At 41.6% G+C, this 26,280-nt stretch overlaps 1 protein-coding gene across 2 annotated transcripts in view; it reads left to right on the top strand.

Moving 5' to 3' along the window:
• immt (inner membrane protein, mitochondrial (mitofilin)) overlaps window positions 1-14,299 on the top strand; it is a 40,451-nt gene extending 26,152 nt beyond the window's left edge. The window contains exons 13-14 of one of the 2 annotated variants that reach the window (XM_041990033.1): window positions 9,857-9,986; window positions 13,405-14,299. In XM_041990033.1, the coding sequence (XP_041845967.1) occupies window positions 9,857-9,986; window positions 13,405-14,012 (738 nt within the window). In that variant the 3' untranslated portion in view covers window positions 14,013-14,299. The remainder of the gene's footprint in view (window positions 1-9,856; window positions 9,987-13,404) is intronic. The other variant, XM_041990032.1, reaches the window with a different exon arrangement.
• The last annotated feature ends 11,981 nt before the right edge of the window (window positions 14,300-26,280 follow it).

Below are 26,280 nucleotides of genomic sequence, written 5' to 3'. Positions count from 1 at the left end.
TGCCTCAGAAAATAGTTGATCAGGTGATTTGAAAAGAAGGAAAATAATGTAATATATGCAAGAAAACGTCCAATGATTGTCAAATTCCAACATCACTGCTGAGATTGAGGAGAAAGAAATCATTTTTTGATATTATTGACCTCTTCTGGACTAAACCGCAATTTGGAATTCAAATTGTGATTAAATGCGTTGCGTTTTTTAATGTGTTAATTCTTTTGTAATTAATTGGAATTAATACATTAAAGTCCCACTTCTAAATATAAAATAAGTAGGACTGTCAAATTAACATTTTAATCAGATTAATCACAGCTTTCAAATGAATTATTTATGATTAACTGGCTTTAAAATTGATCATGATTAATCACATCTCAAATTGATCATGATTAATCACTATTTGCGACTATGCCTGAAATCTGCCTGTTTTTACTATATTATATCAACAAAATGAGACAATTCTACAAATATTTAGTTTTAACTGACCTTTCTTTGGGTAAACGTCAGATGTCCAAGGGTCAGTAAATGCAGCATGTAATGTACTTCTATATGTTGTTCTACATCATCTCTACCATGTTCTAGATCATAATGCAGAAATCATATATCATCTCACCAACCGTCTCCATGGCGATAATTTCTGCCATAAAACCAGCAGATGTGACGACTGAAGTTAACCCCTTATCTAGCGGGGTCATTTTGGCAAAAACGCCTGTAATATGACCTCTCCAAATTAGAATTACTGCTGTTATTGAACCCTCTGGATTTTAAGTACAGGCTTGGGCTCTTTGTAAAGGTAACACTCTCTAGTTTCACCCACAGCAATCAGAATCACTGTAAGTATTACTGATAAAAAGTTATACACTTTAGAACACACAGAAAAAAATATTTTTTTTGTCCAATGAGACCAATCTTGATGGGAAATATTGATGTTTGGCCTATAGAGAGCCCTCAAAGGTAAGGAAAGTCAATATTTAAACTTTCTGCTTTTCTGTAAAAAAGGCTTTAGTGTTAGCGCTGTGGTTCTTGCGTGTCAAAATGGTTTATATCATCGGAAAGACGAGACTTTGAACTTTCATTTGATGTGTATATTGTGGGCATTCATGACAGAGGTGCTTGCACATATGGCTGCAATGTTGTTGATTAGTAGTCATGTACCGGGACAGGTACGTCTGCATCGTAAGGGGTTAAACAGCCAAAATTAATGAAGAAAATCTGATAAAACTGATGATCAGGATAAAAACAGGATTTTCCTTTTATCATTGAAGCGTGAGTGTTTGTGCAGCAGTGATAAAAGTCCTACAGTAGCATCACCCAAAGTAAACACCTGCTTATAAAACACATCATTGGCTGTTTTTACTAGTTTTTCTTCACTTTTTTACATTAGATGATCACTTTAGTTGTGATAATCAGTTCAATATTTCATGAAATCGAAACCTAAAAAAAGTCTCATTTGTGCCCTCCTTTATCTGGTCAGTGCTCCTGCTTGGCCCCCCATCAGAACTTTTCTAGGCGCGCCCCTGCATTGCTGAAGTATAAACCCTGTCTACCACCAGTCAGCTACTGTGTTAGAGAAGGTCTTCCCAAAAAGAATATTTTGGGGTAAATATGTGACGGTGTGAACCATGAACCACTAGTTTCCTCCTCAGCTGAACCACAAACACAAGCAAGAAGAGAGAAAAGCCAATCAGCTGATCACAGACAGCCATCATGATTCACTGAACAACATGAGAGGAGAGGGAGGAAGCAGCTGCTGCAAAAACAGGGAGGAAGAGGGCAGAGCATCAGTCTGCATAACATTCTAGGGCAACTTGATAACCAGCCATACAAGGCCAGTTTAGGGAGCCGGATTAAAGACGCATTCCGACAGAGAAGTTCTAAGAACGCAGTTCTAATAACTGTCTTAGTTCTAAGAACGGCTCTTCTCCAGGGGAACTGTTTCATGTTGCATTCGCACATGAGTTGGGGGTGGTAGCGGGACCAATGTGACGCATACGTCTGCGACAGTGATGTGTGACTTTAGCCCCACATAACAACAAAACAAAACCCGCTAAAAACAAAACAACACGGCAAGCTAATATGGAGAACGAAGAGATCGTAGTGTTCATGCTCTGCTTGATGGAGATGTTACTGATGGACGATACAACCAGGCGTCTCACGTCAAGGCTGGAAGGCTCCTGAAAGCCAGAAGATGAAGAATCCAGCGGCAGGAGATACGCCGCAGACAAAGGAGACGACGTGTAAGTTTAACTTATTAAACATGCGCCGATTGTATACGTGTCTTATGAGTAAATATTTCAGACGGTGGGTTTATTGTAACTCGTGTTCTGCGTTTCAGACGTTGCTGCAGCTCATTGAACTCCTCACCGTCCGGCTGGTGCGGAGCAAAGCTGATAACTAGTGGGAAAATGTTGTTCTCAATTTTACCGATGAGCAGTAGATAGAGAATTTCTGTATGTCCAGGGAGACATTTCAATACATCTGTGGCCGCCTGAAGCTGCACTGGAGAGGATGGACACAACCACCTGCTGCAGATACTGAAGGAGATGGAGAACAGCCTGGATGCTTTACCTCCTGCCTTCCAGCTAATCACTACACACCTCTTCATAATAAGCATCATGTTCTGGAAGTTCGACAGACAGAACATACATGTATACATGATGTACACATTTAAAGAGAAAATGTTCCATAGAAAATGCATCATTTATTATATATTTTTGTGTGTGTAAAATAAAGATCTCATCATCTGCTATTAAGCTTTGTGTGTTTTATGGAATCATCAGTAGAAATGTGGAGGAGTAATCCGTCACTGAAGGGTTGGTTGTGACTGAGTTATGGTTTAGAATTATGAGGACATAGTCACACAGATTTAGCGTATATGAAGGTAAAAATATAAAAAGGGTGGTGAAATGTTTACAGGTGTGTAATTTGTGCCAGATCTTGGTTAAACATGATAAACTTCGTTCTGTGATATGGAGCATATTATAAAGTTGATAAACTAATTTAATTTACACCCAGGGATAAGACTTAAAATGTAGCGACCAAAGATGGATTATTTAATATTTCATATCTGTGATAAGTTAATAACTACTCAATATTTTTATTAGCTAATTTATAGATGTGGCCAAAGCACATCTAACAGACACAAACAGAAAACTTCAGACTCTTTACAAAGTCGTTTATTTTTTTTATAGTGAATACAGCAGAGCAAAAATAACTATTTACATGTGTGTATATGCTCTGTATATCACACCGGCTTTTCCTGCCGCACGCAGGAGTCATTTGCTGCGGCGTTGACCGAGTAAACATGTCGGTGGTACAAGCTGTCCAATTTACTGTTTTTTCGGTTCGTACCACTCTGGTTGTCGTGGTCCTTAATTTATTTGTAGTCTTGTGTGAGTTTTCTACGTGCGCTGCTTCGCGTTATCCCGCGTTCTCTGACTGAGAGCTGATCGTCAGGAATATTTTTATATTTTGCTGCGAACCTTCAAAACCTCTCTGAAAATCCTCTGTGGCGTAGACGGTCAGAAGAGCTTCGACCTCCTCGTCGGTCCATTTATCGCTTGCTCTGTTGTTGTTTTTGTCCGTATGTGCAACCGTGTTTTTTAAATGTGGCGGGGACACAAAATGCGGAAATCTGGCAAGGGGCATAGCTACCAGTCACCAAACACCTACGTCATGAGGGTTCCTATAGAACCCCGCTCAGACCCTGCCTCGGAGCAGGAGCTAAAATGGTTATAGGAACTGAGGGCTTTGGTCCCTAGTTCCTATATGTCGGAATGCGCGAAAAAACGGCCTGGTTCCTGAAAAGGTTATAGGAACTGCAAAAGGTTCCTACAGTCGAAAAGAGCCTTAAGATAACATCATTTGTTTTGTTTCCAGGCTAGAGCTTGTTTCGTCTGCCTTAAATCTCTCAGTGGTCTCACTGGCGACTCTCTAATCATCCGAATTTTGGGTCAGTTTTCACCCAGTCAAGCCGACAACTTCTCCAAGTTGGTGTCCACCCCACGTACAAGCTCCGGAAACCCAACCAGCTTGCCATTCTGAGCTACGATGCCATTCAGTTTACGATTAAGCTCTTGTAATGCCATAGTTTGATTGTTCAAAGCTCAGCACAGCACACCTACACAAAAGTTCAACAGCTTGCCAGTGGCCGCCAACAGGGCCCGAATTTTGCAATACACCAGGAAACCGCCCGCTCCAAACAGCAGAAACCCAATTATCATAAATCCGAATGTGTAGATGTCCTCAACATCCTTGACAGAAAGAAGCGACAGACACATGACCTTCCACACCCCCCAGGAGTCCATCACGTATCCAGCTGCGAACGTTCCACCAGGACAAGCGGGCTCCCCTACGCCCGTTTTGCGGTTCGAATACATTTGGTCAGTTGCATTGAGAAACCAGCTGATCAGATCCATGGTTCTAAATTCAGAACTGTAATGCAGAGAGATGCTCAGAGATAACAGGACAAGTCCAGAGTACGGAGGGAGGAAAAAGCATCCGCCTCCGTCGAGTGCAGGAAGACGATTGAAAGCTAATAAAGAAAAAGATGGCAAATCTCAGCATGATTGGAAAACCTACAGAATTTAAGGTGGCCACTAGGTGGCACTGTAGTCGTTTTTCATGTACAAACATGTTTAGATTGGTACTCTGATTAAAACTGCCAAATATCATCATAATTTGAAAACCTGCAGAAATCAAAGTGGCCACTAGGTGGCACTGTAGTTTTTCATGTACAAAGATGTTCAAATTGGGACTCTGATTAAAATTAGTAAATTTTCCTGGCATTTGACAGAGTTCTGAGTTAGACGCACTTTCTTTTTGATGGCGAGGGGACTTCCTGTTGCCACAGGGTGGAGCAATGACGCTGACAACATTGGGACATCCAGATGTGTTCAGCCTGCGACTGGAGTGAACCATGTTTAGTTTGTTAATCTCAGCAGCATGAATAAAAATCTGCAGAATTTAAGGTGGCCACTAGGTGGCGCTATAGTTGTTTTTCATATACCAACATGTTGAGGTTGGAACAGTAATTACAATTGGCAAATTTCATGTAATTTGGTCAACTGAGTGCAGCGTTAGAGGTACTTCTTGTTTGATAGCGAAGGGTTAAAACCGCACACAAAGTCTTTCAGGAACACAGAGATGTAATTTATTTTACCCCAAAAACGCCAGCGATTTTAAAACACGACAAGTCAGTGAAGGAAAACAGTGGATATAATGGGACTTCAATGGGAGAAAAAGTCAACTCTGACTTCTGGAGCTTGGGGCAAAAAAAAGATGCTAAAATAAAAGCCGTTCAGGAGTCAAACAAGCCAGCTCTTCTTTGGGAGCCGAGGCCTCTGAAAAGAGCCAAACATCCCATCACTAGACAGCCTCTAACTGAAGTCAGTGGGAGACTCTGTGACTTTTGGAGCTCTGTAGCTCAAAATCTGTACATCCTAGCTCAAAATGAGCTCCTGTCCATTTGAAGCCATGTTTTGATATATAAATTGTCTGTAGACCAAAAACTCAGGCCGTGAGACAACTTCTTTCTTGTGGGCAGTGTGGGCAGAGTTTGGGGATTTGGGGATTTTTCACAAAACGTAAACTGCAATTGTGTCCAAACCATAAAAGATATGAAAAAACTTTTGTGGGGGTACAGTCAAAGCTGTAGGAGGAGATATGTGCCAAAGTTTTGAGTGGAAACAGAAAAAACGATAGTGATATGTGTGCAATGCGTTGCATTGGCACGCATAATAAGCCAAACTAGAAAATTTGAAGAAATTTTGCTGGGTGCCAATGCACCTGTTGCACCGCCGCCCTCGGTGCGCCAGCTGTGCGGCAACAAGTACCAACAAGCGTAAGACCGATACAAACGTGTCCATGAATTTAATTATATGAAAATCCCACGTGGTACTAATTCCTGTAGTACTTTACTAATCACATGAGTATTTTACAAATTCCTAAGACTACTTTACTAATTTCTAGAATTACTTTAATGATTCCTAGGGCTTATTTCCTAGGGTTACTGTACTCATTCATAAGACTGAGAAAAGCTAATGTGGATGAGCAGCAATAAAAAAAGACATTGAACAAGACAGGAAAAGGCAAAAATCCTCATGAATTAAAATAATTTCATGCTCTACAATAAGAATGCCACTATTCTAGCTTTCTGACACAAGTAATGGCCATGCCCACCAATTAAACATTTTTACGTTTGTCAGTGTGGTCCATCAGGATCTCAGTCCAGCATCCTGAAAAATTACACTTATTAACTCTTTTTCCCTCCTGAGACATCATGCAAGTGATGTGATGAATATGTATCATAGGTGTCCACCTGACCATTTATAGCCACCACGTGGGCGTGGGAAGGCGTTCCATGACGTGCGCCCGCTTTAAATTTGATTCTGATTTACTAGAAGATGATGCTGTGTGATCACAGACTAGAACCATCAACAAATCACAGACCAGGGTAAAATGCGACGTCAGTTTCAAATGCCACACATCGCCATTGTCATACTTCCATGTGTCTTTTATGTTGCCATGGTTGTTGAGTCAGTTCCGCCACTAGTGGACAGTGCTGAGTTCAGAGTTTACTCGTGTGAGCCAACGTCCATTTCAGACATTTGGCAGCGGTAATGCATCGCTATAAAGTTGTTTTCAATCGTCTAACACACCTTTAACACTTAGATATCCAGTCTTTCTACAAATGCTCACACAATTTCTACAGTTTTTGTCCTCATCTTCATTCTTCTTCTGCTTTTTTGTTCCTTTCCTCCTCTTCTCTGGTTTGTTTCATTCGCTTGTCACATGTCGGCTATTCTGCTCAGTACTGCCGCCGTGATTTCCAGTAGTAATGCTCCATCTTCTGCGTCAAGTGATGGATAGCTAAGCTCCCTGAAAACAGAGCATATTATGTCCATGACCGACGCAGTACATGCTGCTCAACTACCAGATCCTCCTCCACACTCTGAGCTTAGCATCTCAGGATCTGTCCTCTCATGGTTCATGTCCTTTCTCACAGGAAGATCCTTCAGAGTATCTTGGCAAGGGGGAGTGTCCAGATCACTGACAACAGGGGTGCCTCAGGGCTCGGTGCTTGGCCCGCTTCTCTTTTCACTATAGACCTCCTCACTCGGTGCAGTCATTAGCTCTCATGGTTTCTCCTACGACTGCTATGCAGACGACACTCAGCTTTTCCTTTCTTTCCCACCTGATGACAAACCCGTCTCAATGCAAATATCAGCATGTTGCTGATATCTCCGCATGGATGAAGAATCGCCACCTTCAGCTAAATCTGTCCAAGACTGAGCTTATTGTCTATCCAGCCAGTCCTTCTTTACCGCCACAGATAAGCATGCAGTTAAACTCTATAACACTTGTGCCTACGTCTTTTACCAGGAATCTTGGTGTCATGGTAGACAATCAGCTGACTTTTAAGGACCATGTTGCCTCGGTTGCCCGGTCTTGCAGATTTGCTCTCTACAACATCAGGAGGATCGGACTGACAGAACACACAGCCCAGCTCCTGGTCCAGGCTCTGGTCATTTCACGCATTGACTACTGCAACTCCTTACTGGCTGGCCTGCCTGCATGCTCATTTAAAAAGAGCTCATCTCACTCTACTGCTAATTGCTCTTCACTGGCTTCCAGTTTCAGTGCATCAAATTCAACTCTCTGCTTCTGGCTTACAAAACAATAACCCAAACGGCTCCGGTCTACCTCCACTCCTTAATCCAGAGCTACACTCCCTCTCCACAGTTACGCTCTGCCAGTGAAAGATGCCTAGTGCTGCCACCACAAGGTGGCACCACATCAGTAGCTAGACTCTTCTCTGTTGTTCCCCAGTGGTGGAACGATCTACCAAACTCTGTCCAATCCACAGGGTCCTTACCCACTTTTAAAAGCAACCTAAAGACTGACCTGTTTAAGTAGCATTTCCGCACTTAGCTTAACTCTTCTACTTAACAGAATGAGTTAGAAAGATTTGTCCAGCTCTTTGGCTCAACTAATAATAAGCTGCGTGCACTTACACCCAAGATGATGTTGTGTGATGAAATCCTGATCTTGTAATTAAACAATGGACTACTGTAGGGAGGAGAAGGGAAATAAATAATAATAAAAAAAACTGCCTCTAGCACTACACGACAGCACCTGGGTCCAACTGGACTCACAGCAGTCTACCAGTTAATGGTTTCTGCTTGTGTTGTTCTTACTCTCAGATGTAAGTCGCTTTGGAGAAAAGCGTCTGCTAAATGACTGTAGAATAGAACAAAACATGCCATCACTAAAATGGCATGTGATCACCGGGGGACCTTGTAAATGTGTGTCTGTATGACCGTTTTGAACACTCACTTTCACACACACTTAACCCCCCCACCATCCCCTGTGGGCGACATCCCCGGCAGACCAGAGTGAGTCCCAAATCCAGTACCAAAACATAATCTAATCCATCGTACTGTGCTGCTCCTGTTTTTAAAGTATACTCTCTGTTAGGAACCCGACTAAACTCACGCATAACCAGCACTGCTGCAATAATCATCTAATAAAAATAAAATAAAAAATAAAATAAAAATCTAATAATCACACCCAATCTTACTAAACTCAATGACAACACCACCACACGTGTTGCAGTCTCAATAGCACCGGACTCTACACATACCTCCTCACCCCACTGCCCTCAGGGCGTAGGTGCAGTGCAGGAAGGCTCGTTTTGGAAAAAGTCTGATGCCCGCTGTTATATCTGCCCTAAACAACAGGCCCCGCTGAGTTATGTTGTGTTCTGTGCAATACTACCTCTATTTGGTGATCGTAGTCCAGGGGCTCAGTCTGTGGAAAAGAATTCCCCCTTGGGGACAATAAGAGTCAAATGGCTTAAACCCAGCAGTCTAGATGAACCATGGTTAGATGTAGAGCAAGCATTGTGTGAGGATCTAGTTATCTCTGACCTGCCATTCATCAGCTCAGCAATAAAACCACAAATATAAAAAAAAAAAAACACAAATAAAAATAACTAAGTCTTCACTTTTTCCATGTAAGCTTACAACCCTGACATCCTGCAAACAAAAAGATTATTAACCTCATTCTATGGAAAAATAAAGGAATAAAACAGAATATGTAATAAAAAAAAAAAAAAGAAACTTCTCATTTAATATTCTCACTTCACATCATGGAATAAGCCACATAATTTTTTTAGAATACCACCAGCTTAAATCTGTTATATATAAAGAATATACCATTAACCAATTAAACTTGCAGCTACCTATCAGGGTAGCAGAATTCTTCAATCTCGATGCCCCAAAGCTATTATCAAAAATATATAGACTATTATCTAAACTAGAAGATTCAATCTCTCTTCCAACTTCAGACCTAACCCTAATCAAAATGGATGGTCACAAATATGTTTAAACACCTTTACAATGAATAAGAATTCAAACGTGCAACTAATACAATTCAAAATTCTTCATAGAACTCATTATACAGGATAAAGGACATTCAGGGATGATTAATTTGGTGTCTCTGTCTCCTCCTTGTTTTCTCTACTCTCTTTTTCATTTCTGTAATCTCTTCCCTTTTTTTTCTGCCCCCTTAGGTTGGGTCCAGCAATGTTATGTAAATTATTCATTCTAAAAAAATAAGTGAACCAGAATTTAAATAAAAAGTCAGATTATCCTATAATGCTCCCCTTGGCCAATCAATTTGTGCGGCACAACACAACAACTGCTGCTAACATGCTGGACAGGACACATTAAAACAAAAAAAGTCAATTTATTCAGTTCTTCTATTTATTTGATGCAGTGACATTGTCAAGGAATTATATAATTTTCAATAGAAGTTGATATCTGAGCATTAAAAACTGATGTGTTGGGATTATTTTCAGATGCTGAGCAGTAAGATGCTGGAACAGGAAACCCGCTATCGTCAGCTGAGTCAGGAACAGCTGGATAACTTCACTCTGGATATGAACTCTGCCTATGCAAGGCTGAAGGGGATGGAGGAGGCCATTGACAGTAAGATACATAAATATATTTCTGTTTCTCTGTCTGTCTTCAGTGTTTCTGTTCCTTACAGGAGGATTAGAAAGGAGGAAAAAGAATGCATTAAAATATGGACCTGAACTGTAGACAGAAAAGGTTGTAGGTAATAATCTACACCTGGAAAAGGTTTACAGGTTTCTCCCAGTTTCTGCTGAAGATTTCTCCTCAAATAACATTTTTCACCATGTTCGTTAGCTTCAGACTCATAGGCCTTTAATAATTAGATTTATTTTTTAACCAGAAATATACACTACTGTTTATAGACATCAGAGTTTCTAGCGTGTTTATAGACGGATCTGATCCAATATTAGTATCTGGCTTTGATACAGATATTGGACCAAATCCATATGTGAGAAACGTGATTCTGGTTCTGATCCACCTTACTAATCCACAGAGGAACCCTTCTAGTTCCGTATTTATAGATTATACATATTATGCAAGTTTAAGTCTAACAAAATATGTTTGATCAGAATCAACTCATGAAATGTGATTTAGTTTTTAGTTTTAGTTTCTAGTTCAGATGCAGCATTAGTGAAAATCTGCACCTAGTCTGATGGGGAATGAGCTGCCTTTCCTAATGAGGCATGTCAATAATTTGGATTTATTTTAGTCTGGAAACATAAAAAAGCAAGACAGCAACTTGGAATGTGTGTCCAGGCTTCCAGGGATCCAGGGTTCTAGGTTTCTAGGGTAAAACATTGTTCAGCTAAGCAACCTCTCCTGAAGCGTTCCAGGTAAACTTTCAGCAGACAAGGTGAAAATAGAAGGGATTAGTCTTCAGAAAAGATGCTCCAGTTCATCGTTCTGATCAATCAGTGTTTGTCAAGGAAAATTCATGAAAAGTCCACTTGCTGGATTCTTGAAAGAGATGGAGTTCCTTCTAGAAACACCAAGCTGTGGTAGCTACAGGCCTTTTAAATTTTGCATTAACCAATTCATAATTCAATAGATCCCTATGATGAGTCAAATCAGTGGACCCGGGTTTCCCTTGTACTGGACGTGGGTCCCTGGGCCCTCCTCTGAAGCCAGACCTGGAGGTGGGGCACGGAGGCGAGCGCCTGGTGGCCGGGCCTTTGCCCATGGGGCCCAGATGGGCTCAGCCCGAAAGGCCCCATGAGCCCCACCCCTGAATTCGAGTGGTGTTTTGTTATTGGACTTCTGTGCTTGTTATGGATTGTCCATAACGAACACCATATTCAGGCATAAGAGTGTCCACATGTGCACCTGGCACCAGAACAGACTAGGCCGCAGTTCGATGATCGACTTTGTAGTCGTATCATCGGACTTGCGGCCGCATGTTCTGAACACTTGGGTGAAGAGAGGGGCGGCGCTGCCAACTGCTCACCACCTGGTGGTGAAATGGCACAGATGGTGGCGGATGATACCGGTCAGATGAAAGTCGGGCTGGGAATGTCTGTCGGAATCCCCTGTCAGAAACAGTTTCAACTCCCATCTCCGGCAGAGCTTCAACCATGTCCCGGGTGAGGCGGGGGGCATTGAGTCCGAGTGGGCTGTGTTCCACACCTCTATTGTTGAGCCGGCCAGCTGGAGCTGTGGCCGTAAAGTCGTTGGTGCCTGTTGCAGCGGTAAACCCTGAACTCGTTGGTGGACACCAGCAGTGACGGATGCCGTCAAGCTGAAGGAGTCCTGTCAGGCCTTTTTGGGCTGTAGGACTCCAGAAGCAGCTGATGGGTATCAGTGGGCTAAGCGGAGCGCAGCTTTGGTGGTCGCTAAGGCAAAAATTCGGGCATGGGAGGAGCTTGGAGAGGCCATGGAGAATGACACTCCAGACGGCTTTGAGAAGATTCTGGTCCACCATCTGGCGGCTCAGGAGGGGGAAGCAGTGCTCCGTCAACGCTGTGTACAGTGGGGATTGGGGGCTGCTGACCTCAACTTGGGACGTTATGGGTCGGTGGAGGCAATACTTCAAAGACCCACCAACATGCCTTTCAACGAGGAAGCTGAATCCGGGGATCCTGGTCTCTCCTATTTCTGGGGCTGAGGTCGCTGAGGTGGTTAAAAAGCTCCTCAGTGGCAGGGCCACGAGGTGGATGAGGTCCACCCGGAATTCTTTAAGGCTCTGGATGCTGTAGGGCTGCATTGGCTGACATACCTCTGCAGTATGGCATGGACATTGGGGACAGTTTCCCAGGACTGGCAGACTGGGGTGGTGGTCCCCTTCTTCAAAAAGGGGGACCGGAAGGTGTTCTCCAAATATAGGGGATCACACTCTTCAGCATCCCTGGTAAGGTTTATTCAGGGGTCCTGGAGAGGAGGGTCTGTCTGGTAGTCCAACCTTGGATTGAGGAGGAACAGTGTGATTTTTGTCCCAGTCGTGGAACAGTGGACCAGCTCTACACACTCTTCAGGGTCTTGGAGGGGGCATGGGAGTTTGCTCAACCAGTCTACATGTGCTTTGTGGACTTGGAGAAGGCGTTCGACCGTGTTTCCCTGGGGGCTCCTGTGGGGGGTGCTGCGGGAGTATGGAGTGCTGGACCCCCGAGCTGTACGACCGGTGTCAGAGCTTGGTCCTCATCATTGAGAGTAAATCAGATTTGTTTCCAGTGATGGTTGGACTCCACCAAGGCTGCCCTTTGTCACCAATTCTGTTCATAATTTCTATGCACAGTCAAGGTGTTGAGGGGATCCGGTTTAGTGGCCTCAGGATCGGGTCTCTGCTCTATGCGGATGATGTGGTTCTGTTGGCTTCATCAGGCTGTGATCTTCAGCTCTTGATCTTTTTTTTAAGATGGTTGCTGTGGTGTTTGGTTTGCTCTGTTGTCTGTTTTTGTGCGTAAATCGTGTTCACCTGGGTTTCCCTGCTTAGGCAGTTGCCCTTTGACCCGACCCTGGATAAGCTGCAGAAAATGGAAGGATGGATGGAATTTCAGGCCCTCTTACTATAGTCACATTTTCTCTCTTCACACTGAAGATCACAGTTTTAACGCTTTCATGGATTTAATTTCCAAACATCCAAAAATCTCAGACTTGGAAATAAACGATCACAAAAAGGTTTTTAGGTCTGTCAAGAGTAAATGTGACGAATCCGTCTTCATCTTTTAATGTGTGATGTACAGAGAAGTTCTGGTTTTTAGCGAGGTCGTTTCCAACCACAGCAGCGGTTGTTTATGAAGACAAAGACCAAATAAATTTTAACTGAACAAAATTAATTCCTGTTTCTGGATTAATAAAGATTCTCTTAATATTTGTTTCCGTAAATTAGTCTAAATATGTTGTTTCAGATTTAGTGTTGTTCATTGTGTGAATATAAATGTTTAACATCTGGAATGACTGTGTGTGTGTGTGTCTGCAGCAGCCTTAAGGGGAGTTTTGTGTGTTCATGGCAGATGTTTGAAGACATAATGAAATGTCTCTTTTCTCCGGACTGCAGGCCATGTGGTGGCTGAGGAGGAGGCCCGGAAGGCTCATCAGCTGTGGCTTTCTGTGGAAGCTCTCAGCTACACCATGAAGACGGCAGGTGCCGATACGCCCACAGCTCCTCTGGAGACCGCCGCTCAGGCCGTGCGAGACAGCTGCCATGACAACGACTTTGCCCTGGCCCTGGCATCAGCTCTTCCTGAAGAATCCCTGCAGCGTGGCGTGTACAGTGAAGCGTCTCTCCGTGCACGTTTTAACACCCTGCGATCACTGGCACGGAAGGTGGCTCTTATCGATGAGTCCCACAACTCTCTGTACCAGTATTTCCTGTCCTACCTTCAGGCTGCACTGCTTTTTGAGGGTCAGCAGGAAGCCCCGCCCACCCAGTTGAGCGGCGAGGATTTAGACCCATTCAAACTCCTTTCATACGCTAGTTATTGCTTAGAGCACGGGGATCTAGAGTTGGCCGCTAAAATGGTAAACCAGTTGAGAGGGGAGGCCAGGAGGGTGGTGGAGGACTGGCTGACCGAAGCCAGACTCACTTTGGAAACCCAGCAGGTGGTCAGTTTGCTTACTGCTTATGCAAACGCTGTGGGCTTAGGGACCACTCAAGTTCCATAGACAGGCAGCTGGACCAGGAAAACCTTAAAGGGATACATGGAAAGTTTCTAAGTCAGACTGGAGAGGTAGAAGTGGTGGTTGTGGAAGGCTTTTCTTTAAGTTGACCTGGTGATGGATGGTGACGATGCTCCACACTTTAAACATAAAAAATTATTTTTCCTTCAGCTTCAAAGTTCGTTTCTTAGCCATGTCATGTTCACGTCACGCTGACTAACTTATATGTGTATATGTGTGAATATGTCACGTTAAATAAATCATGAAAAAAACTGTTGTGTGATGTATTTGAGTTAAAAAGAAATTCTAACTACTTTACAGGCTAAAGACTTCATTTGTATGAACTACAGAGAACAGCAGGATTTATCTGTCCTAATTTGTTTTCTTATTTTTCTTTATTTTAAATAAGTTCCCTGTTTCTGTTTAGATTTTAGTGACAATGCCTGCAGAGTTTAAAAAACTTTCTGTTCTTTTCAACAGAACTGTTGATCCAGTTCAGAGGATCAAATATTTCTCTGACCTTCGTCCACTCAGATTTATTTGGTGTTTTATTTCCACACGGTCTTTCGGGTCCATGCCTGTCCATGACTTCAATCCTATACACTGCCATTATTAAAGGCCTTTTTTTTTAATTTACTTTCTTAACTTGATTAAATCAGATTCATCAGTTTTAGATACTGACAACAGAACTGTAAGCAAGTGTTGTCAGAATGTAAATGTCATTTTCTCTTTTTACTTTTTCATTATTGATTTCATTCATAGTGACTTCCCAAAAGTCCCGTCTTTACAGATTTTCGGTGGTCGTGTCACTTTTTGTTGAGTCCTGTCCAGACTATCTGTGAGGATGAAACATAATTGAAATGTAGAAGAAGCAAAAATAGCACATCTTTTATTGACAGGAAATTTTTTCTTTTTGTTTTCTTCTCTCTACGGAGTGTTGAACACCATCGGGGTGTTCTAAAATTTCATTTATCCATCCGGGCATCCTACCTATCCTCTACATTTTCATGTTGTGCACATGGACAGTGGCTTTGGGTTGATTCTTGAAGCGCGATATAAACAGATCTCCACCCGGCTGAGTGGCTAAATGCTGCAGTCACTACAATAACCTGTGACCTTAAGAAAATGTGGTTGTGTGTCAGGATAAGAAGATGAGACGGAGATTTATGAATCGTATATCTTTGGTTCTTAGACTGTGACAAAGATTGTGGACAAAACAGAGAGATAATGACGGAAAAGAGGCTCTTGTCCCATCTTGTCGTAAAACTGAGGTGATGTTCTGATACTTTGTAAAAATAATGTGCATTTTTGTTGCCAGAGAACTTCCATCAGTGTCTGAACCAGCAGGGCTCAATTTCAGCTTCAATCTCACGGCAGCTCAAGACAGACAGGATTTATCAGGACAAAGCCAGTGGGGGTGTGATGGTAGAGGCTATTTCCACACTTGACAGTGCAGATTAATCAGGGCAGACCTGCATTTCTTCTTGTAAACATAGGTGGTCGATACGAAATTTGCACAGGTATCAGGAGCCGGCCTTTGATAAGAACTCGCATCCAAATCTGCCTGGCCCTGTGGCCTTACCAGACTGTCAAGTAGCTCTTCCTCTCTAGTAATTGGGGCATTTTGTTGTAGCTTTTCATCCTTAAATATAAAAGAGCATTAAAACCCATCTATCAAAACATCATAATTCTTTGAAAACTGTTCTGTGTATTCCACCTGTCAACGGCATTCAAGACAGTTGTGAAGACAAGACTATGTTAAGCTGTTTTGACATGGTGTGCCAAACCAACTGAACCGAATGTAGGGGTTGTCGCAGCAATAGTGGTCTGGTCCAGACCATAGTCCGTCGATGGTCCGAACCACTAATGAGTGGTCCCTCCCACTAAGGGGCGACTACATCGATGGTCAATATACAACCCCTGGCAAAAAGTATGGAATCACCAGTCTTGGAAGAGCGCTCATGCAGTTGTTTTGTTGTGTAGAACAAAATCAGAAGACAAACATGACACACAACTCTAATCATTCCAAATGGCAACTTTCTGGCTTTAAGAAACAATAAAAGAAACAACAAAAAAACATTGTGGTAGTCAGAAAAGGTTACTTTTACTGACCAAACACAGGGAAAAAAATATGGAATCACTCAATTCTGAGGAAAAAAATATGGAATCAGTCTATTTTCACAAACAAAAACAAAATTCTAACACCATTAATACTTAGTTGCACCACCTCTGGCTTTGATAACAGCTTTCAGTCTCTGAGGCATGGATTTGACGAGTGACGAACAGTATTCATCATTAATTTGGCTCCAACTCTCTTTGATTGCTGCTGCCAGATCAGCTTTGCAGGTTGGAGCCTTGGTATGGACCATTTTTTTCAATTTCCACCACAGATTCTCAATTGGATTGAGATCCGGACTATTTGCAGGCCATGACATTGACTTTATGCGTCTTTCTTCAAGGAATGCCTTCAGTTTCTGCTCTATGGCAAGATGCATTGTCATCCTGGAAAATGATATCATCATCCCCAAACATCTTTTCAATTGATGGGATAAGAAAACTGTCCAAAATGTCAGTGTAAACATGTGCATTTATTGAGGAAGTGACAACGGTCATTTCCCCGGTGCCTTTACCTGACATGCAGCCCCATATCATCAAGGACTGTGGAAATTTTAATGTTTTCTTCAAGCAGCCCTCTTCATAAATCTCATTGGAACGGCACCAAACAAAAGTTCCAGCATCATCACCTTGTCCAATGCAGATCCGTGATTCATGACTGAAGATAACCTTTATCCAGTCCTCCACAGTCCATGACTGCTTCTCCATAGCCCATTGTAGTCTTGTTCTTTTCTGTTTAGGTGTCAATGATGGTTTTCGTTTTGCTTTCCTGTATGAAAATCCCGTTTCCTGTAGGCGATTCCTCACAGTGCGGTCACATACATTGACTCCAATTTCCTCCCATTTGTTTTTCATTTGTTGTGCATTTTCTGTTTTTAAGACATATTTCCTTAAGTTTTCTGTCTTGACGCTTGGATGTCTTCCTTGGTCTACCAGTACGCTTAGCTTGAACAACCTTCCCATGTTCCTTGTACTTGGTCCATATCTTAGACACAGCTGACTGTGAACAGCTCACATCTTTGGCAACATTGCGTGTAGATTTACCTTCTTCAAGAAGTTTTATTATCCTCTGTTTTGTTTCAAGCGACATCTCCTGTGTGGGAGCCATGATTCATGCCAGTCCCCTTGGTGAAACAGGTCTCCAAGGTGTGGTCACAGGTGTGGTTTTAACTGCAGACAAACAAGCAGATCTAATCTGAAGCAGGTGCTCATTTAGGGAAAGGAAATTGACTGGGTGAGCCCCTCCCCCCCCCAAAAAACAGACTGATTCCATATTTTTTCCTCAGAATTGAGTGATTCCATATTTTTTTCCCTGTGCTTGGTCAGTAAAAGTAACCTTTTCTGACTACCATAATGTTTTTTCGTCGTTTCTTTTATTGTTTCTTAAAGCCAGAAAGTTGCGATTTGGAATGACTAGAGTTGTGTGTCATGTTTGTCTTCTGATTTTGTTCTACACAACAAAACAACTGCATGAGCGCTCTTCCAAGACTGGTGATTCCATACTTTTTGCCAGGGGTTGTATGTTGTGATTAGAACAAGATTAAATCAATTTTTACTCTTAAAAAAAAAAAGTATTTTGGCCTATCTCTAAGAACCATGACCTCAATCCACAATCCTCAGATCATTGTAGTCTAACTTTAACTTTCATTATAGTGGTCCGGACCATCAATGTAGTCGCCCTGTAGTGGCAGGGACTACTCATTACAGTGGTCCCAGGCAGGGACATTTTATTTATAGAGTGCTTTATAGAGTTTCTGAGACATTTTGCTTCAGTTTATGGTATAAACTCAAGCTCAAAATCCTGTTGAACATGATCTGATATTTGTCTTCTGTCCCCTAATAGATACCCAGAAGCAGAAAACCATATTATAATATTTTTAATATATCACATGGTAATAAATGGTAGATATCCCCCCTAAGAAAAAAAGTTATTTTTTTTTGTTACATTTTCTTAAAGGGCCAAATAAAGACCTCATATTTAAAAAATTGGACTTTTCTTACCATTTTTTCATGGGTCGGGCCTTAACGGGTTAATTTAGTCAGTTTGAGGCACCGAGGAGAATCCTCACTGACCAAGGTAGTGAATTTTACTACCAGGTCTGGTAGAAAGGCTGAACAGAACCATTCAAAAGTGAGGACATCACAACTTGGCTTTTCTCTGTCGTTCACAATTTTATATTTTATATCTAAATAGTTTACTGTTATTTTTCAGGGACCTCTGCTAACTGGTTAAACAAAGGTAACGGCTTCTTCATTTTCAGTCAGCCTTTGGCGGAAGTGTGTTTCGTCACACTGGTGTGACAACACTTATTCTGATGAAGAAAAGCACTTTCTGCCTGTTGATTTAAATATCCTGCAAGTCCTGTAGTTGGAATCTTTTATCACCTGCAGACAAAAGTACTGGCTTCTGCTTTTTCAGCCAGCCGTTGGCAGAAATGTGCTCCAACAGTGGAGCTCATTTTGGGCGATGGCTTGCAGAGTTACACTGATTGGACAACACTTAGCATGATGAAGGAAAAGTGTTGGAAAAAAAACCACCTGATGTTTTACAAAGCTTGTAGTTGGTCCGTTGTAGATAGCTAAAAGAAGCTTTATCATCTAAATTTGAGGTAAAATAAAATCACTTTCTTCACTAAGTTGTTCCCAGAACCTGTACTGTTGGAGTAAGTACTTCCTATACTACTTACACAAATAATGTGAAACCAATTTACTGTGTTGAGAAAAAAAATTATATTTTTCCATGAGTAGTTAACAAAATTTGTACTGTTGGAGTAAGTTCTTCCTCTACTACTTGGACAAATAATATGAAACACTTTTACTCTGTACTTTTGGAGGTATTCGTTGTCAAATTCCTTTACAGATAGCTAATAGAAGCATTATTGTCTAAATCTGAGTTCAAGTAAAATTACTTTCTTCCATGAGTAGTTCAGAAAACTTGTACTGTTAGACTAGGTACTTCCTCTACTATTTACACAAATAATATGAAACACTTTTACTGTGTACTTTTGGAGTTATTCATTGTCAAAATCCTTTACAAATAGCTAAAAGAAGCATTATCGTCTAAATTTGAGGTGGAATAAAATTCATTTCTTCCATAAACCTGAAAAACATTAAAATAGACAAAACAGTGTATTTTTACCTGCCGTGTCTTGTCTGAAACCCAACAGTCAATATGCTTTAGAAAAACTGGCAGAAACCAGTTTAGTCCAACAATCCATTCATAAACGTCAGCTTCTTTATAAGCAAATTAATTTCACCTGGACGTGACTGACACCTTTGGGGGAATAAATGGGACACCCACCATGTGGGGGTGCGGTTAAATATGCATAAAATACATTAACACTAATTTAACAATTAGATTATTACATCTAAATTCACAGTTGAATTTACCGTCCCTTTAACCTCCCCAGTATGTTAATTAAACATTTAAAAAACTGAATTCCATGTAAAACTTTCCTTCCTGAGAACAGCGCCTCACCACTGAAAACAAATCAGTGCCATGATTGTAGTTTTTCCGGTTTTCGAAACAAGCTTAAAAGTAGGGTTGTAATAAGCTATATGTCACCTAAATTATGTACCTAGTGAAACCAAACTAATGATTTTACTACTCTATGTGATATATGTTAGTAAAGATAATTGTTTATCTCAGATATTTTAGTTTTTATTGTAGAAACATGGGTACAGGCTGATGGTTCCTCCATATTTTTAAGTGTAGATAGGTTTGTGAAAACAAATGCTCACTTCATATTTCAAACAGACTGTACAATTGCTCTCTACCTAAACATTTCATCAAAAGAAATAGTAAATATGTGGGATTTTTAAGATATTATGGATAAAACAGTATATTACAGCTTTTGTGTAATGTCAACACAGAGAACATCTAATAGGAAGAAGAAAAAGTAAAATAAAAAAGTAAATAAATTAATTAATTAATTAAAAACAAACAAACAGCATATCCCATTTTAGTCTCAGTGGATTTGGTTTATTTGTGGAGTAGTATCGATTATCGTCAGTAGGTGGCAGCAGGACACTTGCCACTAGTGTTTATTTCGTTAACGAAAACTAAATGAAAATATTTTCGTCAACTGAAATTTGTCACCAGACGAAAACTAGACGAGACGAGACTAAAACCCCCATTAACAAACACTAACTGGCACTAAATCAGAATGCATTTAATTATATTATTATATGATATGATTAGTCAAATCCTCTCTCCTCCTCCTCCTCCTCTTCCTCCTCGGCTCTTTCGCCACTCACACACACCCCCTTTCAAACCTGCAGCGGGCAGGTGCACAAACACATGAGACAGACAGGAGCTGGTTAAAAATAAAACATTAATGGCCATGCTTTGCACGGGACCCAAGAGAAAGAGAAGACGTGATATATGGACCCATTTTCGCTACATTGAAAGAAAAAAAACTTTATGCTTGATTTTAGTTGAAGGGAAGGAGTGTGGTCACAAGGTAGCTGGGAAAAACACAACAAACCCGAAGAGACACGTCGCAGTTCACCACAAAGACGTTGTGGAAAAAGTTTAGTGGTGGTTGTTTATAACGCAACATTAAACCAACGGCTGTAATGTTCCAATAACAACGTTAAACCAACCGCAAACCTGCTGGCTAACTTACTAGCTTCGTAGCTTGTAGGGATAGTAGCCACTTGTTGATAGAACTGTGTGTGAAGTTGAATTTATGCTATGAATTGGCATCAATATTATTATAAATAAATTCATGTAAACAACAAAAAAAAAGGCCTGCAATCATTTCTGCATAGAATAGGATAGTTATGTTTTAAGTATGAGTTTTAAATGGATTGTTAAATGTAGTTTAACAATGTTAAACTTCATTCAACAATACTAACTAACAATACTAACAATGTAATATACTAACAATGTTCAATATTATCTGCTGACAAAAAAAAGTAAAAGGGTAAAATGATTGTCCTGACTAAAAGACTAAAATGCTCAACTTATAGTCGACTGAAAATGGGATGAGGTTGACTAAATGTGATAAAAACTAACACTGGACTAAAACTGAGACTAAATTTAAAAACGGCTGATAAAATTAACACTACTTGGCAGCCAGCTGGAACTCGGCTCTGTGCAGTTGTTTGCTTTTTTGTCACTCCACGATGGGTCACCGCAGCAACAGCACAATGTTGTCCTTTCTACTTATTTAACCTTTCTTATCAGGTTAGGGCTTTATATATGTGGAAAAACCCGGCAGTGTAGCCTGAATTAAATTACTTGATGCTAGCTTGACGGTTTAAGTTGGGGTTTTAACTTTATTGTGTTCCTGTACAAAATGGCGAGGCCATTCAACATGGTCGTCATGTCAACATGGTCGTCATGTCAACATGCCGGCCTCTTGCCAATTTAATATGTGTTTGGGATTCAGTCACAAGCTGCTGTAAACATCATGGGCCACTAGAATCCTTCTCCTTTCCACCCCATTTTTGCACCCCAGAGCTGGAGCTAGTTAACGTCCTTTTACACTGTATTTTCAATATAAAGTCATGGATGGCTGGGAACTTCTTACAGCTCAACCAAGACAAAACTGAATTTTTAATTATTGGTCCCAAGGGCAAGAAAGAGATCATTTTATCAAAACAACAACATTTCAAAACAGTCTCAGTGTGAGAAATCTGGGTGTTCTGTTAAACACTGAGCTGGATTTTACTCCACAAATCAGAAATGTAACAATGGAGGTGTGTGCTCACTGCCATGGACACAGAGAACAGCTATGACATGCTGTCATGGAAACCAGATAAATAGGATCAGACTGCTTCCTGTTTGATAAAAGGATGAAGTGGAAACCTGTTCTAGAGGAAATGTGAAGTTAAATGACCATGTCAGATTTATTTCAAAGTACATATGTGCATGGTGACATCACTTCCTGTTGTTAAACATGACTGAGCCAGTTAGCATTAGCTGCTAAAATGACGTTCCAGCATTTGACGGCGATTCTTCTGCCCGCCTTAATTTCCAGAATGAATTTCCAACTCTTGACTTTACTTTCTTTTGTTTACTCTTTACTTAACCCCATCTGTAAACTAGGTTCCTCCTCCTATTGGCTGAACATGAGTTAGATCGTATGCTTATTTATTTATTTATAAGGTATATGACCCCAAGTTGTCCAGTGGGTTTATACACCAAGAGATAATTTCTCTTTTTTTTCTGTGAGTTTGTATCTGGTTGTTGTTGTGCTACTTTTGTGATATTTATTTTTGTTTTAAGTTTTTATTTAAGAACTCTTAATGACTAGCAGCTCTGTTTGTCAGTAAAAGCCGTAGGAAATTTTCTGGTGTGTTTATGTACAAATCTAACAGTTTGTTGTCTGGTGATGGTGTGGACTGAAGGGTCGTTGCCTTCTGTCTGTGGTGTTTTTGTCTACTCTTTCTTCTTTATGTTTTCCCTCTTGCTTCTTTTTGCTGTTTTCCTTCTTTTTCTGTCCCCTCTGGTCAGGTACAGCAAGATTACATAGATTCCATGATTCAAAGTAAATAAATAAATCAACCAGATTATCAAGAAGAACCTTATACCCATAAGCCTCCCCTTGGCAGAGCAAATTTGTTCAGCACGACACAGCAACCAGATTATCATTTTGCTGCTATGATGCTGGACAGGACAGGGTAAAAAAAAAGGGGGAAAAAAGGTATATGAGCCTCCTAAATTCTGTCTAATGTCTGTTAATACCTTTTCAGGGACAATCCGTCCGACTGAGTTTTTCCAAAATCCAAATCCAAAATAACGTTCACATACGCTTTTGCATGTCATCATACTTTATGGCTTTAAATGACTTTAAAGGCCTCATTTGTGCAACAAAGTACTGTGGCCTACACTGTATTAGTCTAACTCAGCTGATAGCAATAGAAAGCACCATCAGCACACACGTTTGTGTGTCTTTGCATGTCTCCCCAATACCTATTAGTATAAAGTGCAATTTAAAACACTAGTCAAACAGCTTTTAAATATGCAAATATCTTCACTGAATTAAAGTACTTTACATTATACATCTGTTCTCGTTGGTGTTTACACTGATACAGTTCACATCTGGCAATAGGAAATCAATTATCAATTATTATCAATCATATAAATTATGGTTTATATGAAATGTATATGAAATGGCAGTAATTAAGAGGCTAAAACACAGGGATGCAGAAAACTTTTTATTGAAATATTTTATTAAAATATTTCTCTCTTGCCTCTTCCTCTTACCCACAGCAGTGTCCTAGCACCAGGTGGTACTGCTAAATAAATGCCTCAGTGCCACTGCTGGCTCAGTAGTTTGATGCCACAGTGACCTACAGTGAACACACATTAGCATTTCATCCATCCATCCATCCATTTTCTTCCGCTTATCCAGGTTGCGGGGGCAGCTGCCTAAGCAGGGAAACCCAGACTTCTCTCTCCCTCGCCACATTCACCAGCTCATCCGGAGGGATCCCGAGTCGTTCTTAGGCCAGCCGAGAGATGTAGTCCGTCCAGCATGTCCTGGGTCTTCCCCAGGGCCTTTTTCCGGTGGGACGTGCCTGGAACACTTCACCAGGGAGGCATCCAGGAGGCATCTTAACCAGATGCCCAGGCCACCTCATCTGGCTCCTCTCAATGTGGAGAAACAGCGGCTCTACTCTGAGCCCCTCCTGGATCACCGAGCTTCTCACCCTATTTTTAAGGAAGAGCCCGGCCACCCTGCGGAGAAAACTCATTTCAGCCACTAGTATTCATGATCCTGTCCTGGCCACAACTCACAACTCATGACCATAGGTGAGGGTAGGAAAGTAGATCAGCCGGTAAATGGAGAGCTTTGCCTTTTGGCTCAGCTCCTTCTTCACCATGACAGACCGATGCAGAGTCCGCATCACTGCAGACGCCGCACCGATCCGCCTGTTGATCTCCTGCTCCATCCTTCCCTCACTCATGAACAAGACCCCAGGATACGTGGTCTCCTCCACTTGGGGCAGGACCCTATTGCAGACCCGGAGAGAGCACTCCACCGTTTTCCGGCTGAGGACCATGGTCTCGGACTTGGAGGTCGCTTCACACTCAGCTGTGAATCGCTCCAGAGAGAGCTGAAGATCACGGCCAGATGAAGCCAACAGAACGACATCATCCGCAAAGAGAAAAGACCCAATCCTGAGGCCACCAAACCAGATCCCCTTAACACCTCGGCTGCACCTAGAAATTCTGTCCATAAAAGTTATGAACAGAATCGGTGACAAAGGACAGCCTTGGCGGAGTCCAACCCGCACTGGAAACGATTCTGATTTACTGCCGGCAATGCGGACCAAGCTCTGACACCAGTCGTACAAGGACCAGACAGCAGCCTCGTGCACCAGCTCAGGCTCCTTCTCCACCAGAGAGGTGACATTCCATGTCCCTAGAGCTATTTTTTGCTGCCGAGGATCAGACCACCAGGGTCCCCGTCTCTGGCAGCCGCCCAGCTCACACTGCACCCCTATGGCCCCTCTTGCAGGTGGTGAGCCCACGGGAGGGGAAGCCCATGTCACCCTTTTGGGCTGAGCCTGACCGGGCCCCATGGGCAAAGGCCTGGCCACCAAGCACTTGCTTCCGTGCCCCACCTCCAGGCCTGGCTCCAGAGGGGGGCCCGGGTGACCCGGGCAAGGGAAACCCTGGTCCTTGCTTTGTCATCATCATAGGGGTGATTAGCATTTCATGTAAAAACAAACATTATTTATGTTTATATGTACTTTATGGCTACTTTGCAGACTCTTTTATTTAAAGTGATGTACAATATAAATACATTAGTTATACTTGCCAAGAAAAGAAAAAATGCAATTTAGAGTAAATTACACTATTTTGTGATTGTGTCATAATTTCCTAAAGTAAACATGTGTCTTGTATAGGCCTTCATATCAAGCAAACACATTATTTTGTCTTATGGTTTTGCATATTTTGCTTCCATGCTGCCAAAGGAAACATGCCAGCAGGTATATGTTATCATATTTGTGTAGCAGGCTCCTCTGAAATGTGGCAATATGTGTAACTTTATGGTGGGAGGCTGTGCGGCCTCACAGGGACAGCTGAATGGCAAAACAGTTTTCTTGGGGTTTTCTAAGTGTATTATCTTGTAAACCTTTGCAGCTACGGCTTAGTCAACTGTACCATCGAAACGGGTTGGTTCTTTAACTGGTGTTTCTGAATCAGTCCTAATCAAGGACCATTTCGTTTATGCCACAGACACCGCAATGCTTAATCTGGAGGTTCAATACATACAGGGCCTATAGCATTAATCATTTATAACATGTATGGCCTATACATGTATAGCCTATATATTTTTTAGCCATGAAACTGGCTAAAAAAACTGCTAACATTTACGTGTGCTAACTCTGCTGAGTTGGTATAACCGCAGCCTCCACCAAATGATCAGATCCATAACTGTCAACAGGGATAGAAGAGATAGGTAGCATGCTGCCGTTTATATTAGAATTATAATCAAATAACTTCATACTTACATTTGTACAAAATACCCTCTGCACCGGTACCAATGAGTCATCGGCCACCATTATTCAGCTCTGGAAAAGTCCCTCCCCTTATCGCTACGTCAGCAAGATTGCGTCCGTTTAGTTTGTGTAGTGTTCATCGTTTCACACAAAATTTTTGGCCAAGTTTAGGGCAGCATCTGGGTACTTTCAGTGCACTGAATTTTTGCTGAAATTATGTTAGTGAGGCTTGGATTTTAAATTCATTGGATATTATAATTCATCTTCTAAGCAGACCAGATGGTAGATTACTCATTACAACCAAGTGACTTGGGACTTGACTTGGACTTTTAAAAAAGGACTTGTGAACGTCTCTGCTACACATGATTCCTTGTTAAGCTGTAAAAAGTACATAGATTTATCATAAAAAGTTCCTTACCATAAAAAATGCACCTCTGGAGCCATAATAACGTTCTGCACTGCAGACCTGATGTTAAGGCGTGTGTCTGCTGCCCTCTAAATGCTTTCCTCCAATAAACACACAGTGTGTGTGTGTGTGTGTGTGTGTGTGTAAGAGAGAGAGAGAGAGAGAGAGAGAGAGAGAGAGAGCGAGGGGTGGTCCATGTGTGAAAAGAATTGGAAGCTGAAACAAAGTGGAACAGTAACGTACGGAAGTCGGACCCTGCAAACATGCAGCCACCACCCAGGAAGGTGAGTC

This window comes from Melanotaenia boesemani, chromosome 7 (genome assembly GCF_017639745.1).
Source record: "Melanotaenia boesemani isolate fMelBoe1 chromosome 7, fMelBoe1.pri, whole genome shotgun sequence".
Lineage (NCBI taxonomy): Eukaryota > Metazoa > Chordata > Actinopteri > Atheriniformes > Melanotaeniidae > Melanotaenia > Melanotaenia boesemani.
The sequence above is the reverse complement of the archived record's forward strand: the minus strand, read 5'-3'. Positions and strand labels throughout refer to the sequence as shown.